Raw genomic sequence first — 16,558 nt, 5'->3', positions numbered from 1 at the left:
TACTTTGTTCAAAGGTTGTTGATGCCCATTTACAAAGAAATAGAATAATGCTAACAATTTTTAATGGACAAATGGATCATTCTGTGGGTTGATCCTTCTCATCTTCAAAATGCTTTACCTGGTGCTCTTTTTCTCTAGGCTTTGAGTGATTTTCAAGGTTTGTGGGAGTAACCAGATGTTGGCTGTAAAAGTAGAGCTAAGTGTCTTTGTCAGTGGAATAGAACTTCTCTTCCTCATTTCACGTGAACCGGCTTCTAAACTGTTGGTGACATGGTAAAAGATAGGGAAGCTGAAGCAGTGATATCAGATAAAAAAACAATGATGGGTTTACCAGCTCCTTGTGACATTGAACACAAACAAAATGTGTTTTTCCAAACGTTGTGTGGATGCTTTGAAAGCGATGCATCTATTAATCTAATTCCCAACCCCCTTTCACTCCTTCCCCACCATCATAAGCTCCCACACTTGGATATCAGTAGAAATTTTGGAATTCACTTGAGGACCCACATACATAAAGAAACACAATGTGAAGTAAGATTAATTGATGATGTGGTAGGGTCCAAAATAACTCATGATCTCTTGTAGGTACTTCAGGGTTTGTTTATAGCTCAGAGCTTAAGATTTCTTCCTGTGTCCAGAAAAATCTAGATTACCCTGGAACAGAATGTCTTTTGTGAAACTGGAGTTCAGTCTGTGGTAATTGGTGAGGTTGTTAAATAGGATGTTTCTCTGATGTACACTACCCTAAAAAAGCTTTTAATGTGTTCACTGGTAGAAAGTGAATGAAGCTTAAAAATGCCTCAGGATGATTTGTAATGCACTACATACTAAATCTTAGTAAGAGTAACATATCTGTTACAATGATAGAGTATCCAGTGCTGTAAAATACAGTGAACTATGGTCCACAGGGACAAAAATGTCTCCTACAATACCAAAGAATGTGTCAACCTAAGGACACATTATTTTCCTAATAACAAGGAAAAAAACCCCAGACAAACAAAAATAGGGACTTCCCTGGCGGTCTAGTGGTAAAGACACCTCGCTTCCACTGCAGGGGGTGCCGGTTCAATCCCCATTTGGGGAACTAAGATCCTGCATGCCTTGCGGTGAGGCCAAAAAATAGAAAAAACAAAACAAAAACAAAGATAGAGGTGATCTAAAAGATTATTTAGTCTAGATTTCTACATCCCGTTAGGACTGCACCTAACCATGTTGATGAGATATCCATTACTACCAAAAAATTACAAAAGCTACTTACTGTGTGCTGCCCACAGATCTGAAATGAAAGTTGAAAGGAATTCATGAGAAGTTGCCCATTAAAAATGGGGAAATAATAGGTCAAATATCTATGAAGGGAGTTGGAAAGATCTGGGTATATTGTCTGAGGATGATAGGGATGAAAATTTCCTTGGTTTTCAAATAGGTTAAAAGCCATTATTCTGAGGATGACAATGAGGATTTCTCCATCTTTGCTAACTTGAGAGGAAATGGCTTTTATCTACAGCCTGAAAGATTCAGTTTATCTCAAGGGAAGGACTTGGTAGGGAGAGTTATTAGGAGGGTAAGTGAACAAAATAAACAGAGTACAACCTCTACGGCAAAGTTTATGCCTAATATTGACACTTAAGATTTAACATTCACTCTCTGTCTCTTGTGAAAAGTTTGGTTAAAAACATGTTTACTATTGAAAATTCTTAAACCTCTTATTTACCAGCTTGAACTATTGTAAATGTCATATGAAATTCATTTTAGTTGAGAAAAGAAGCTCTTAAGGCTCATAGCGCAAGCTTATCCAATATGAGCAGAGAGGAGGCTTGAGGAGAGGGCGCATAGCCATTTTTCTCTTAATAACTCCTCTTATAACAGGTATAAAGTGCCCAATTATTTATATATATGTTCACTACATTTCTTACTGGCTGAAAATTAGTATGCTTTCTAGCAAATGAATGGTTGCATTTTACAAACCTCATTCACAATTTTTAGAAAGTTTGCACCTGGCATACATTAAGGAGATTATTGACTTATTGTTTTTCTCGTTATTAATCTAGTTACTTGAAAAAAAGTTATACAGTACATACTTTAGGGAATTAAAATTTTCTTTTTGCCTCTAGGATATATCATCCAAAAAACAGATAAAATAAATCCTTAATAGAATTAGGAAAACAATTGTTGCATAGTGAAATCACTCAACTCACAAGTTTGAAATTTGGCTGGAAGCAAAAGCTTTTGAAATTTTTTTTCCTAGAAGAATAAAATTGTTTTACAACTTTTAAACAAAGCCAATACACTTTTTTTGAATGTATACTCATGATGCTTAGGACATATACTTTTAGGATGTTGGAGGATCAAATTTCAACATAGAAAATTATCCTGACTGTTTACATGGGGTACTAACTTCAGTGCAGAGCAGTGGTTAAAACTGTGGGACTCTTGGATGTCATTCATTCACTCAGTCATTCAGTAGACATTTCTGGGTGTCTGTTGTGTTGTAGGCTAATTCCAGGCATTGGAGACATAAGAATAAATGAGACAGAAAGAACCTTGCCTTCATGAAGTGTACATTCTAGAGTGAGGCAAGCAATGGAGAAGTGAATAAACAGATCGGATAATAACTATAGAGAAAATAAACAGGTTTTGAAATGGTGGTCAATTTAATCAGGGTGGTTTGGTTTGGCCTCCTGAGGAGGTAACATTTGAGCTGACAGATTTTAATCCCAATTCTGTCACTTCCTGGTCCTGTGACATTGGACTGATTACTTCTCTGACTTCCAATTTTCTCTCCTGTTACATGAAGATACCTACCACCAGAGATAATATGAGGCTCAAAGAAGATAGCAAAGTAACACAGGGCTTGGTGCATATTAAATACTTAGCTACTTAATATTAGTTACTTACTATTTTATTAATAAACTATAAACATTACTCCAAAAGGATTAGGAAGCAATTTTTTCATTATGATACATTCTGCTCAGACCACACAGGGAATTATTTCTCTCTTGTTGGCAAGTTGAATCACATTCTGAGGCCTGACTGACTAATCTGTATTAAAACAGCTTGAGAGGGCCTCCCTGGTGGCGCAGTCGTTGAGAGTCCGCCTGCCGATGCAGGGGATACGGGTTCGTGCCCCGGTCTGGGAGGATCCCATATGCCGCGGAGCGGCTGGGCCCGTGAGCCATGGCCGCTGGGCCTGCGCATCCGGAGCCTGTGCTCCGCAACGGGAGAGGCCACAACAGTGAGAGGCCCGCATACGGCAAAAAAAAAAAAAAAAAGAAAAAAAAAAAAAACAGCTTGAGAGACTCCAAAGGCCTGGTTCCCACTAGCGGGAGTGCTGGTCAATTGGTTGTCCAGATACGGGTGCCTAAATCCCAGTTACAAAATTCTGCCTCTCCCAGAATTTATGTCCTACCTCTTTCAGGAACCAGATTCTAGCCTAAGTGGAAGCTTTTTTGGACTCTGAGAATAGAATTTTAGGCAACTTTCCATTTTTGTTTTTTTTTCCTCCTTTTCTCCAAATGTTAGGTCAAAGTGTGAAGAAGAACAGAAAGATCTGCAGAGGGGAAACAGATGTTTATGTTCATTTCACAATCATAGGGCTGGGTAGATATGGTAGAGCAAGAACAGCATCCAGGACAGAGCTGCACCAAAACCACCCCAAGGATCCCAGGCTCTTTCTTATTTTTTGACTCCTTTGTTTCTTCCCATGAGAGTAGGTGTTCTCTAAGTTTTCCTCAGTGACCCCTCTGAAGGTCTCACAGTCATGCTGATTACCGTTTTGCTGACAGCAGGCTCAGTGAACAGCAATTAACACTGTGCAGCTTTGCCGATCATGCCTGAGGCTTTGCTCCCATCTGCTGGTGCTTGGTGCACCCAAGTTTGCCTAATTAATCTTCTTTGCACTCTGTTTTACAACTCCCACTCTTCCCTGTTCTTAGTCTCCGAGGCTTTTCCCTTCTCTCCAAGGCACCAGCCCTCTCCCAACATTTCCTGATTCTCAGCCTTGTGGATTTTCTTTCTTCCAGGGTCTCTCGATGTCCCAGCCATGGGCACAGATCTTTTTAAAAAGCACTCTGGTTTCTCATTTATGAATTTACTAGCTGTTTCTGAGAGGCTCTAAAGGCCTCTTTTGTCTTAAACAATTTCTCCTGTTAGAAACTACCAGGTCAAGGAATTATATATACACATATCTATTTTTAACTTGCTTTTTACTGATTGATGGTTGGTTATAGAATTGTTCTTCTTAACTTGATTTCTAGGCATCTTGATAGCTTAAAGAAGGGTTTTCTGAACTTTCTAAATTACATTAGATTGAACTATATGAACTTAATGATATCCAAATGGTTTTGAACTACAAAATGGTCATTTCATAGGTCCACCTAATAAGAAATGCCTAGGATGCTTGTTCAAATGTATATTTACAGCTCTTTCTCTTAGTGGGTCTGGAATAGAAGCTCTGGTGTGGACCAAAGAATCTGCACTTTTTCCTTTGTTAAATTGAAGTATAGTTTTCCTTTTTAAAGTTGAAATATCATGGAATATACTCATATATTTATACAGATTACAATATATTCAGATTATTTATACATATATGTATATTCAGATTATTTTCCATTATATGTTGTCACAAGATCTTGAATATTGTTCCCCGTGTTATATAGTAAATTCTTGTTGCTTATATGTTTTATGTATAGTAGTATATGTCTGTTAATCCCATACTTCTAATTTATCCCTCCCCCACTGCCTTTCCCCTTTGGTAACCATATGTTTGTTTTCTATGTCTGTGAGTCTATTCCTATTTTGTGTATAGATTCATTTGTATTATTTTTTAGATTCCCTACATAAGTGATATCATATAATATTTGTCTTTCTCTGTCTGTCTTATTTCACTTAGTATATTATTCTCTAGGTCCATCCATGTTGCTGCTAATGACAATATTTCATTCTTTTTTATGGCTGAGTAATATTCTATTATATATATATATATATATATATATATATATATATATATATTACATCTTTTTAAACCAATCGTCTATTGATGGGCATTTGGGTGGTTCCCATGTTTTGGCTATCATAAATAGTACTGGTATAAACATTGGGGTGCATGTATCTTTTTGAATTAGTGTTTTCATCATTTCCAGATATATACCTATGAGTGGGATTGCTGGATCATATGGTAGCTCTGTATTTAGTTTTTTAAAGAACCTCCATACTGTTTTCCATAGTGGCTGTACCAATTTACAGAATCTGCATTTTTGACAAGCAGGTTTATCTGATGACCAGGCAAATTTGGGAAATATAGGTATATCATTTGTAGTTGAATAAATGTCTAATTAAGTATGGTATGTAGGGCAATTTACATTGTTTATGAGTCTACTGTATTTGATGTAAGAAATTTTGACTTAGTGAGTGTGATGATGATTACTAAGGGTCCTTTAAAATCTGTTCACGCTTTCTTTGGGAATATAGCTAACCTCTCTTACAATAATGTATGGCCTAGGGTTTAACTTCTCTCCAAAGAAATGTGAACAGAACTCATGCCTGCCACTTGTGGACCTAGCCCCGACCACTACTCCTTGCCCTCCATATCCTCTCATCTTCTCCTGTCTAGATATGGAGCACTACAAAGTCCTACCCAACAGCAGAGTCACAAGATGGAAAAAAATAGATCCTTGGATGATTACATGGAGTAGTATCACCTCACCAACCTGAACACTTGCACAGGTCTGTTCTCTGAGCAAAAAAAAAAAAAAAAAAAAGAATTCTAACAGTTTGAATCATTATATATTTGAGTCTATTTGTTCTAGCATCCTGGCTTATCTAGAGTGGTGCCATCATTACAAAATTCCAAAAAAAGTGTGCTGTTAGCTTAACTGTTAAGTGGCAGGTAGTAAGAAAACAGAACAGACTAGAAAGATGAAGATCCACGTTATACCATGGCAAAAACATTTGTAAAACTATTGTCTGTGAAACCTGGAAGGTAAACCTAGTTCTTACTGAGTCTATTACGCTCAAAGAAAAGATTGGGAAAAGTCAGAATATTAGAGTATATTAATTGTTTACTGTGTTTAACTAGGTGTTACAAGAAAGAAAAGAGTTGAATTGGTTGTGTTTAAGCAGAGATTGATAGAACACAAATATTAATGTCCTTAATTAATAGTTGGAAAATTGATTATTTTTGGATTTCCCCAAAGAAGACACAGTTAAATAAGGATTTGAGCAACAAATGTCCATTTCTCTGTTAAAACAGGGAATCAGCTCTGTGTCAAAGAGAAGAGCCAGGGTGTTCCCTTCCCATTTAAGTTTTTTGCTTCATACAGCCTCTACGTAGCTATTGTTAATTTGAGAGCAAAAGGCATTGGCTAGATGTAGCAGACAAATAAAGTATTTTTAAGAAGCATGTCTAGGAAAGACATTCTTTGGTCTTGGATGTGGCTACTGGTACATGGAACTTACCAGAAGCCTAATAAATTTTTGAGAGAATTGTATTTCCAAAGAAACCCCAAGCTTGGACTAAATAGTCTTCTGACTATAAAACAACACTTGAGTCTCGAAACTGGACAAGCCAGAAGCAGGCTATGAAATTTGTGCAGCTCCTGAGAAAGACATAGTCCCTGAGGCCTGATTCAGATGTGTGTCATGGAGGAGAATGGATGAGGAAGAAGAACTCCCCAGAGACCCAAGCCAGGGGAAGTTGAGAATAATGGGCGAAGAAATTCCTCCCAGAGAACAGCATAACTGTCAATTCAAGAAACTTCCCCCACTGCTAGGGCAGGAAGTCTTTCTAACATTTGCCCTCAGGATTCTGTTATTGCTATGTCTCTCCTATTCTTTACTTTTCTGAAAGGGGGTTTAGATATTTTGGTTATCCCATCCCTGTTCTATCATTGTCTAAGGGGTGATTGTATATATGGAGGAGATAATGAGTCTTCTACTGGACCACAAGGAGCCATGTCTCCATCAAATGGAAAGGACCAGGTGTCACCTGCATGGCTGGACTTTAACCTGTTTTAGTGAAAGACTGGGGCTCTGGGTGGTCCCTCTTAGAAAAAAGTTTGTTTTACATGTGGGAAAAAGTGTGCAGGGATAATTGGTGGCTACAGAGTCTGACACAAACAGAGATGGCTAGTTTCCATTAACATCTGTCCTTCCCGCTTCTGGGCATGTAGGTGGTTTTATTTCCCAGCTTCCCTTAGACCGAGGTGTGGCCTCGTGACTAAGTTATCTCCTCTGAAGTTTAACTGGAAATGATGTCCGTCACTTCCAGGCCTGGCCCATAAAACTTTCCATTCAGGTTTCTCCACACTCTTTCTCATTAGTCTGGTGGATGTGGACAACTATGAGATCTTAAGGGATGGCAGTGTCACAAGATGCAAAGAACCTGGGTCCCTAAATAACTAAATGGAGGAAAGCAACCACACTGACTTGAATACACGTTCAGGAACATATATTAGCAAGAAACATCCTGTCGTGGTGTTAATCCCTTACATGTTTAGGTCTGTTTGTTATAGGAGGTTAGCATACCCTAACTCAGTTGTCCCCAACCTTTTTTGGCACTGGGGACCGGTTTCGTGGAAGACAATTTTTCCACGGACCATGGGGGGGGATGGTTTCAGGATGATTCATGCTCATTACATTTATTGTGCACTTTATTTCTATTATTATTACATTGTAACATATAATGAAATACTTATACAACTCACCATAATGCTGACAGGAGGCAGAGCTTAGGCAGTAACATGAGCAATGGGGAGCGGCTGTAAGTACAGATGAAGCTTTGCTTGCTCGCCTGCTCTTGCTGTGTGGGCTGGTTCTTAATAGGCCTCAGACCAGTACTGGTCCGTGGCCCAGGGGTTGGGGACCCCTGCCCTTAACTAACGGTGGCTTTTTAAAATTAATTTATTAGCTATAAACCTACACACTGCTTACATTATTTATTTACTGTTTTGTGGCCTCCACTTACTCCATTACAGGTTATTTAACCTTGGGCAAATTGGTTAATAACTTTGCAACTTGGTTTCCTCATCAGTCAAAATTGGGAAAATAACAGCACCTCATAGTATCATTGTGAGGAGGTAGTGAATCAATGTATGAAAATATCTCAAATATGCTCATAGCAAGAACTCTGTAACTGTATAGCTATTGTTATTGTTGTTAGTACATATTCCAGTGGTGTTTGAGTTTCGTCATTAAATACTACCATACTGCTTGTAGGATCACATGTGGTCGTAATGAAATTCACACTGAGACTGCAAATGAAGAGCATCATAAATAAAAGCTGTATTGTGAACCATTACAAAATGCTGAATGAATACACATGAACCAGGTTCTTTTGTCTTGTGAAAATTAGCCATATCCAAAAAGTTGGTGGACTTCAGAGTATTCAGGAACGATCCCAGGCCACTCTGTGATTCACAGTGGGTCCCTATTGAATTCACGGTGGAATTCATCCTGACTGAGTTATACCTGGAAAATTAACTGTTTGGATTCTGCTAACTCACCCAAAGGGTGGCATGGATTTTTGTTTGTGGGAAAGTACATTTTCAGCCTTATCAGAACCTGTGTCCTTACACAGAGGGTAGGGCCTCTGTTGATCCTTGTGATTTTGTGCTCAGGATTGGTGAGGGAGATAATTTCTATTGAGTTTTCCTACCTGTCCTTTAAGTTAGTTGCCTCATGTTAGTTGCCCACCTTCATGTTGCCTTTGTAGAACAGGCCAACTAGATCCAAAAACAAAGATGTCCAACGTACTGAGCCATCTCTGAGCCAACTTTGCTCTTTGCCCCAAGAGAAGAGGTAGTGATGGCAGATTCTGAAAATGTTATCCTGGAAATAAAGTACTGTTTACCTGAAGCCCAACATTGTTGGGCAGTTAGATAGTAAAATTTATGAAGGATTTCATAGCTTGGACAGTGAAAGGAGCCAGGCCTTGTGGAACTAAAAGTCTTGATCACAGGGAGTCTGTCCACTGAAGCCTGAATCGGTCACAGGCCTTGGTTTGTTGCCAGATAAAGCTGGAATGCAGGAAGGTTATGAACTGCAGATGCAGTTTCTAATCCTGGGAGCATGATTTTTCTTGGGTCACTGTGGTCACAGATACTTAATTTTCTTTTTCCCTCTTCTATTCTTTCTTACTCCTAAGAGATGAAGCTCACAGTTTACCTCTCTGCAGTATGCTTTGGCTTTCTGAGTGTAATTTCCACCCCCGGAGCCTCTGAATGTGCTCATGCTCATGCTCATAGGCATCACAGTAGACTGTGGAAGGAACTGTCTATACAATTCCTGTTACTGCACCTTTGATATGGCCTCCAAGAGTCCAAAAAAAGTATCAGACACGCACCACACTGCCTCAAAAAGAGATATTGGAGGGTTGAATACCTACAAGACATTGGGTTTTTGAGCATCATGGCATTTAGAAGGAACAGAGCAAGTCAACTGGCCCATTCCTTTCTCCTCTTTCACATACTTCCTTTATATTTTTGCCTAAGGTTAAAAACCTAGTGATTTATTTCATAGACCCATGAGAGGTGTTTTAGGTTTTCTTTTGGCTTACAAAAATGAATCTCATCCATTCTCCAGAGACTCTCAGGTGTCTTTAGAAAGAACAAAAGAGAAACTCCTGAATAAATATTCCCAAATGGGCAAAACTATGTCATAACACTTTATAAGCCTGGGCCTTTGTTTTTATTCACTATTATTTTATGTTATTTTTTCCCTTGTGGATTGGACATAGTTTCCCCCTTGCTCTGGTCATTAGGGTTATGATGGAGTCTACATTGGACTAATCATCATTTAATTAGGTGGAAAAAGTTTACAGTTGACTTTCAGCTCTCTGTGAAAACAACTCCTTTTACATCTCACTCAGCTGATAGAGCAACCAGATTTTTCCCCGCTTTCCACAAATTGTGTTAATTTACTGCATACGCAGCCTGGGTTTGCAAATAGTGACTTAAGTTTTTAAATACAGGTGGTTTTCTCAGAAGAAGGAGCCATAGATATGACCGATTCTTATACAGAAAATGATGGTAATGGTGAATGAGGCACGTCATGCACAGGCTTCAACTTGAATGGGATTATTTTATGCAGCCATGCACATAAACAGACAAACCATGTGCACTACCTACCTCAACATACAATCTAACTAAACTAGAAATGGAAGTGTTGTCCTTATGTCATATGTTGTGTGAAACATTAATTGATACTACTTTATCAGTGAGATGTCTGCCACAAAACTCAAAGCTAAAGATAAGATGAAGACAGGATGGGAGAAGACATGATGGTTGTTCCATGGTAAGCTGTGAAATCTCTAAAGGTTGTTGGGACATCTTGAGTCATCCCTGGAAGGGAGTAGGAAGAAGTGCCCGGAGATGTTTCTCAGGCATACTTGTAAAAAGTGTCAGTGACAATTTTTATCTTCCTTCTACTGCCCCCAATTTTTAGACGAAGCCCATAGTTGAACTTGGGATTACTCTGGAACATGCGTTTTTATGAAGAACTATAAACGAGTGAGCCACTCAAAATTTAGCTAAGCTTTTGAATATAACGCAAATGGAGGAATCTGAGTACATCCCATCTGTTTCCAAATGAAATTTATACACTGTATAGTTACATTATTCAATAGACGTGACATTGGCTGGTTGGGTCAAGAAAATTCTATGCTGTATTATAATCCCGGTAGAGATAAAATGATTATTTAAAATACAAACAAACTAGTTCAAAAATATAATACATTTAATAAATATCTTATATGTTCATTCCTAAAGAGACATCTGTTGGACCAACAACTTGTTCATTTATTCCTCAAAGTTTTAATGGACCAGGAATTATCTATGTGCTGGAAGGACAGAGATGCATAAAGTATATTGATTAATTAATTCAGTAACAATCTATTGAGAGCATACTAGATGTTGAGTTGTGTTTTAGAAGATGGAGATAGAGCAGTGAACAAGACAAAGCCCTTGCCCTCATGGGGTTTACATCCCAGTGTAGGATAAAAATGCTAAGCAAATAAATATAATGTGAAGTAGTGTTAAACCTTATGAGGAAAGATGAAACAGGAGAAAAATTAAAGAGTGACAGTACGCATGTGTGTTTGTGTTTGTGTGTGTGAATGCATTAAACAATGTGATCAGTTGAAGCTGAGGAAGATCGGGGGGAATAAGGTAAGGTTGGGGGAAAAGCAAATGCAAAATCTTCAAGGAAGGAAGGAGTTTGGTGTGTTTGAAGAATATGAAGACGGCTGAGAGCAGAAATACTGCAGAGCAGAGAGTTAGGAGAGGAGGTTGGAGAGATAATGGGGACTAAGTCATGGAGTACCTTGTAGACTGTGATAAATAATGGGGCCTCAGGGTGATGGGATTTGACTGATGGATTTGGGCTGTGGATAGTCCTTCTGTCGGGAGTGTGAAGAACTGAACTCTATGGGATAAGACTGGAAGCAGGGAGCTGGGAGGTGATTACAGTAGTTTGGATGAGAAATGATGGTGGCTTGGATGAGAGTGAAAACAATGGAGGTGGTGAGAACTGATCAGATTTGAGATGTATTTTGCATGTTGACCTGATTGGTAGTAGGAAGGGATAATAACTAGTGGTTTGGATGGAGAGGGATGGGAAGTATTGTCAAAGGAAGAAAGGAGTTAAGGATAATACCAAAGTTTTTGTTCTGAGCTACTGGGTGGAAGACAGTGGTCATATACTTCTATGGGGAACACTAGGGGAGGTGTAGATTGGGGCAATTAAAAAATTCTGTTTTGAACAGGTTAAGTTTGAGATGCCTATTAGATATCCAAATGGACAGTTGAATATATGAGTCTGGGTCAGGGTTTTTTTTTGTGTGTGTGGTAGAGACATACATTTTGGAGTCATCAGTGTATAAATCATATTTAAAGCCATGAGAATAGATACTGTCAACCAGGGCATGAGCATAAATAGAGAAGGGAACTGAGAGACTGAACACTGAAGTATACCAATGTATAGTGGTCGGGAAAGAGATGGAGAAAGGAGCAGAGGAGATGGAGAGAGATTTGCCAGCAGGGGGAATAAAAACCAGGAGAATGTGGTATCCCAGGAGCAAAGAAAGTGTTTCAGGAAGGAGAGTATAAACCATAAGAAAAGCCTCCAAGAGATCAAGTAAGATGAGGGCTGAGAATTGAACACTGGTTTTGGCAAGACATGACCCTTTCCCTCAGGAGCTTATAGTACAGTGGGACTGGGGAAATAAGGAAACAAATAAATTGCTATACAATGGTGCAGGTTGTGTTCTAGCAATGTTAACACATTTCTGGGGATGGGTTGGAGATGGAGCAAGGAATTCTCCTTGGGGAGTCAAGGAAAGCTGCATCGAGCAGATGTACTTTTGGATTCTGATAGGTAGGAGGGAGGGAAAATAGCCAAGATTTATAAAACTTAAAAACATTTTTTTCTAGTTGGTTGTTGATTTTTCTACAGTCACTCATGCAGAACTAATATTTCCTCTCCAGTGAATATCCCACTACTATTACTCCATGTAGACATATTTATCAATTATCAGTAAACACGATAACTATATCATCAGGACAATACACGCACTCTATCACACCCTACTCCATTTGAAGGATACTCTTGTAATTATATTTTTCCTTGTTGTAGCCTTTATATTATATTTACATTTTAATTCCCTTTCATAGCTGTGTGCAACTGTAGAGACCCTATTCTTCTTTTAATTGAAGTATAGTTGATTTACGATGTTGTGTTAATTTCTGCTATATAGCAAAGTAATTCAGTTATACATATATATCTATATATATATATTATTTTTTGTATTATTTTCCATTATGGTTTATCACAGGATATCAAATATAGTTCCTTGTGCTATATAGTAGGACCTTATTGTTTATTCATTCTGTATGTAAGAGACCCTATTCTTAATCACAATAGCTACTATTACCTAATACTTATCATGTGTAAGGTGCTGTTCTAAGAACTACATGTATTAATTTATTTTGTTCTCATGATCTTAATACCTCTATTGTTCCTTAAGAAAATTCATGACAACTGAGGCACAGAGAAGTTGAGCAACTTGCTCAAGACCACACAGTAATGGCAGAGCCAGTATTAGAACTGGGCTGTCCAGCTTCAGAGCTCACTTATCTTGAGCTCACTATCTTAAGTATTTCCATCCTTACTATTATATCTTTACCTTCCTAGGATGGGTAGCTATTAGGGAAAAATCTTCTTCAAGGGATAGGCTCTCTTTGACTTGAACTTTTCTAAATTCTTTGACTGCAATTTTCCAAAGACTCAGTAAACTATTTGCAGGTTGTCATTTCAGAATGAGCCTGTAGGACCAGGGGCTGGATACTGGATATTTCTCCACGTGGAGAAGAGAGCATGAGTTCTTTTACAATTGACTGTAGATTCTCATGTGACTGTGTAAGGGTTTATGTTCAATCAGTTCACGTATAAGGAGCGTGGTGGTAAAAAGAGTTAGGGTCTTCATGATGGAGAAGATCCCTCTACAAATGGAAATATTCACCTCATTGCACTCCTAGATGTATGTGGCTTACACCTTCATTTCCCTTACAGCCTAACTACAAATGCATGAGATGACTGTGTACTTAAAAAAAGTACAAAGTGTAAATCAAAGTAACAATGTTTGGGAATGCCTACTATGTACAAAGTATTGTTTTGAGTACAGTGGCTGTGATTTCTTGAGAGCTAAAACAAGGAATAGCCAAAATCTAAGATGCTTTGTTGCTCAAATAACAGCAAGTATGTACACGACTGAAACATAAAACAATTTGACCTTAGTGGAATCTAGCGGTGATCCAGCCTTTGTTTGATCTCTAATGTTTTTTATAGGCTAACTTTATCTCTAAAGATGGTTTTATCCTCTTTCTTCCTGGCACTGTACTGTAATTGCTTCACCCAATAGTTGGGGATGGGATATGTAATTTTTAAAAGCACTTGAAACCTCTCCCTTTAGTAGATTGCGGGTTCCATTCTTGATCTAAAAGTTTTTGAAATTAGGTACCAGCCAGTTCCCTATCCTGGCAGAAAGAGGGTGTAGAATAAATAACTTTTGCTAAGATGTTTACAGGTCGGGATCCCGATAATTTTCTTAAGTTGCAGACCTAATTTTACAATTACTTTTTTTTTTTCCCCCTCAGGGTGAAAGTCTACCTGTACTTCTCTTCATTCTGTTCTCATTAAAATGTTCTTCTCTGGGCACAGAAAAGCTTAAGAGAGCCAGTGTTCAAATTTGCTCTTAATTTCTACAAATATAGAAAAACCTGCTAGAAAGTGGATACTATTTTCACTGTGGTTCTCTCCCTGTCTGCTGTGTAATAGTGTCGTAAATCATGTACGTGTAGTAGTAGGAGGAGACGTAGGTGATTGTTTAGTTGTGGAAAAGAAGCTGCTTCCTACAGAAAGGATTTCAAATGACCTCACAGCAAAGCCAACGCTCACACAGGTTTCCTGTGGGCCATTTCCCCTTCGCTGCTCTGGACCCAAAGCTAAAGTGAAGAAGAGAAATTTTCCTCTCACAAAATCTCAAATCTCTGGTAACTCAAGCTGATCTCATAGTGAGCAAGTGGATCATCGTATTCCAAAAAGTCATAAAATCTAGGCTATTGTAAACCTGAAGCATTTTATGGATTTGCTTTTAAGAAATTTAGTAAGATTTGTTTTGGAGATTAAGAGAAAAAATAAGAGTCAAAGTGGAAAAATTTATATAAGCTATCACACAACAAACTTCAGAACACTCGAAAAAATATACCTGAAAGAATTAAGTTGTGACTACAGTATCTTAACTGTCAGATCTTAAAGTATTTTATGCCATATTTTGTGCTGTGGGGACATATGTTGAAATAAGTAAAATTTTATTTTTATCTTTATTTTTACCTTTAAAACATATTGATTAAAATCTTCTCTTTTCATTCAAGATACAGATTGCCTAGGAGATATTTAAAATCTTTCAGTACTTTTTCTTCAATCTACCTCCACAGGAAAATGAAAGTACATTAGGACAGCACCAATTATTATAGAAAAACGAATGTTCTAATGTTACTAATCTCAGCATTTCCTTTATAAATGGCATGTGGTGAATATATGAGAAGTGGCAAGAACACTTCTTTCACCAGTTGTGTGGTTAATGTCGTTGTTGTTTTTTAAAGAACTGTGATACAATTACGCTACCTTTTAAAAAGTTCACATTAAAGAAAGTTGATGAATCTTCAGGCAAATGTTAAGTAAAATCTCTAGCCACAAATCTTAGAGGACGGTTCAGGGTATTTCCCCAGCGTTATTCATTTGGTTTAACTGGAGAAAAATGTTACCGTAACATTGATATACAACTTGTCCTAACAACAGCAAAGACCTTGGTTTTACCTGGCTCCTGGCAGGCCCAGACCCAGCACTGACATTAGAGATAAGCCAGGCCCCTCTGAAGCTGGGCTGTCGTCTCCCGCCTCCTTCACCTCGTATGCAGGGGTAGGTTTTCCGCTTTTCTTACCTGCATAGTGGTCAAACACAGTGGGCACGTACTCCTCGGGGAAGGCGTCGTTGGCATAGCTCATGAGCAGGCAGGTCTTCCCCACGGCGCCGTCCCCTACCACCACGCACTTCAGCATCTTCTTCTCCTCGCGGCCACCGCAGCCGCAGCTGCTGTCATTTCCCTCCTGGCAGTTCATTCTCACGGCTCCAGCTGCTGTGACTGTGCCGCTGCCGTTGCTTCTCCTGCTTCTCCCGAAGCCCATGAAGCGAGCTGCAGGCTTGAGGTCACTCTGTCTTACTTTGGGGAACTCGGATCATGCAGAATTGTCCGAGGCGGCTGGCATGTGCCCTCTTGCTTACCATACTGGTCAAGAAAGGTAACACACACTGGGGAGAATGATTAAAAGCATCTGCCCCTTGCCCCCATCAGTTTGAGTTATGAATCCTCATTTTTCACCAAATTCTAGGGGCTTCCTGGGAGTCTAGAAATTTCAACAGCCTGAGGGTTTCACTCTGCTCTCCTGTTCTCCAAGCCTGGCTGAAGACACGGTGGAATTTCGCTAAATCTTCCCCATTTTCCACTTCACATCTAACATGGAGGAAAGCTGGGCTTTTTAATGGAGTTTTTCCCTTGCTTCCTCCAGCTTGCTGAGTGTCAGGAAATCATGGGTTTCCTGCTGCATTCCATATTAGGATCAGTGGGCTGGAGAAGGCTGCAACAATGGGAGCTCTGTGTGTGTGTGTTTGTACTTCTGGGGAACGCTGCCAGGACATGGAGTGGGAAAACACTAGGGGTCCCACTGCAGACTCAAGCTGTCAGACTTCCTGTTTCATCCACGGCTGGGGAGGTTGTTTGCCTGTGGGCTGGCTGGGAAGAAGCTGACGAAAGGATGGAAACTGGGGAGTACTGTCGGCCACAGAAACAGAGGGAACCACACCAGCCGTTGTAGGATAACATATGACATCATCCCTCACTGAGTCACCAGTTAAAAGCTCTGCAGATTAAAACTGGACAGTTCTTCACATACTTAAGTGAGAAGCCCTAAGCAATTTGTCCTGGCAGTAAAGAAGAAAACCTTCCAGAGTT

At 39.1% G+C, this 16,558-nt stretch overlaps 1 protein-coding gene across 1 annotated transcript in view; it reads right to left on the bottom strand.

Annotated features, from left to right (window-relative positions):
- RHOJ (ras homolog family member J) overlaps positions 1 to 16,178 on the bottom strand; it is a 95,439-nt gene extending 79,261 nt beyond the window's left edge. Inside the window, exon 1 of the mRNA XM_082617182.1 lies at positions 15,491 to 16,178. Within this exon, the coding sequence (XP_082473308.1) occupies positions 15,491 to 15,734 (244 nt within the window). The 5' untranslated portion in view covers positions 15,735 to 16,178. The remainder of the gene's footprint in view (positions 1 to 15,490) is intronic.
- Between the last annotated feature and the right edge of the window lie 380 nt (positions 16,179 to 16,558).

The sequence above is a fragment of the Mesoplodon mirus genome (assembly GCF_964341445.2).
Source record: "Mesoplodon mirus genome assembly, chromosome: 4".
NCBI lineage: Eukaryota > Metazoa > Chordata > Mammalia > Artiodactyla > Ziphiidae > Mesoplodon > Mesoplodon mirus.
Note: the sequence above shows the minus strand (reverse complement) of the source record. Positions and strands in the feature narration are given on the sequence as shown.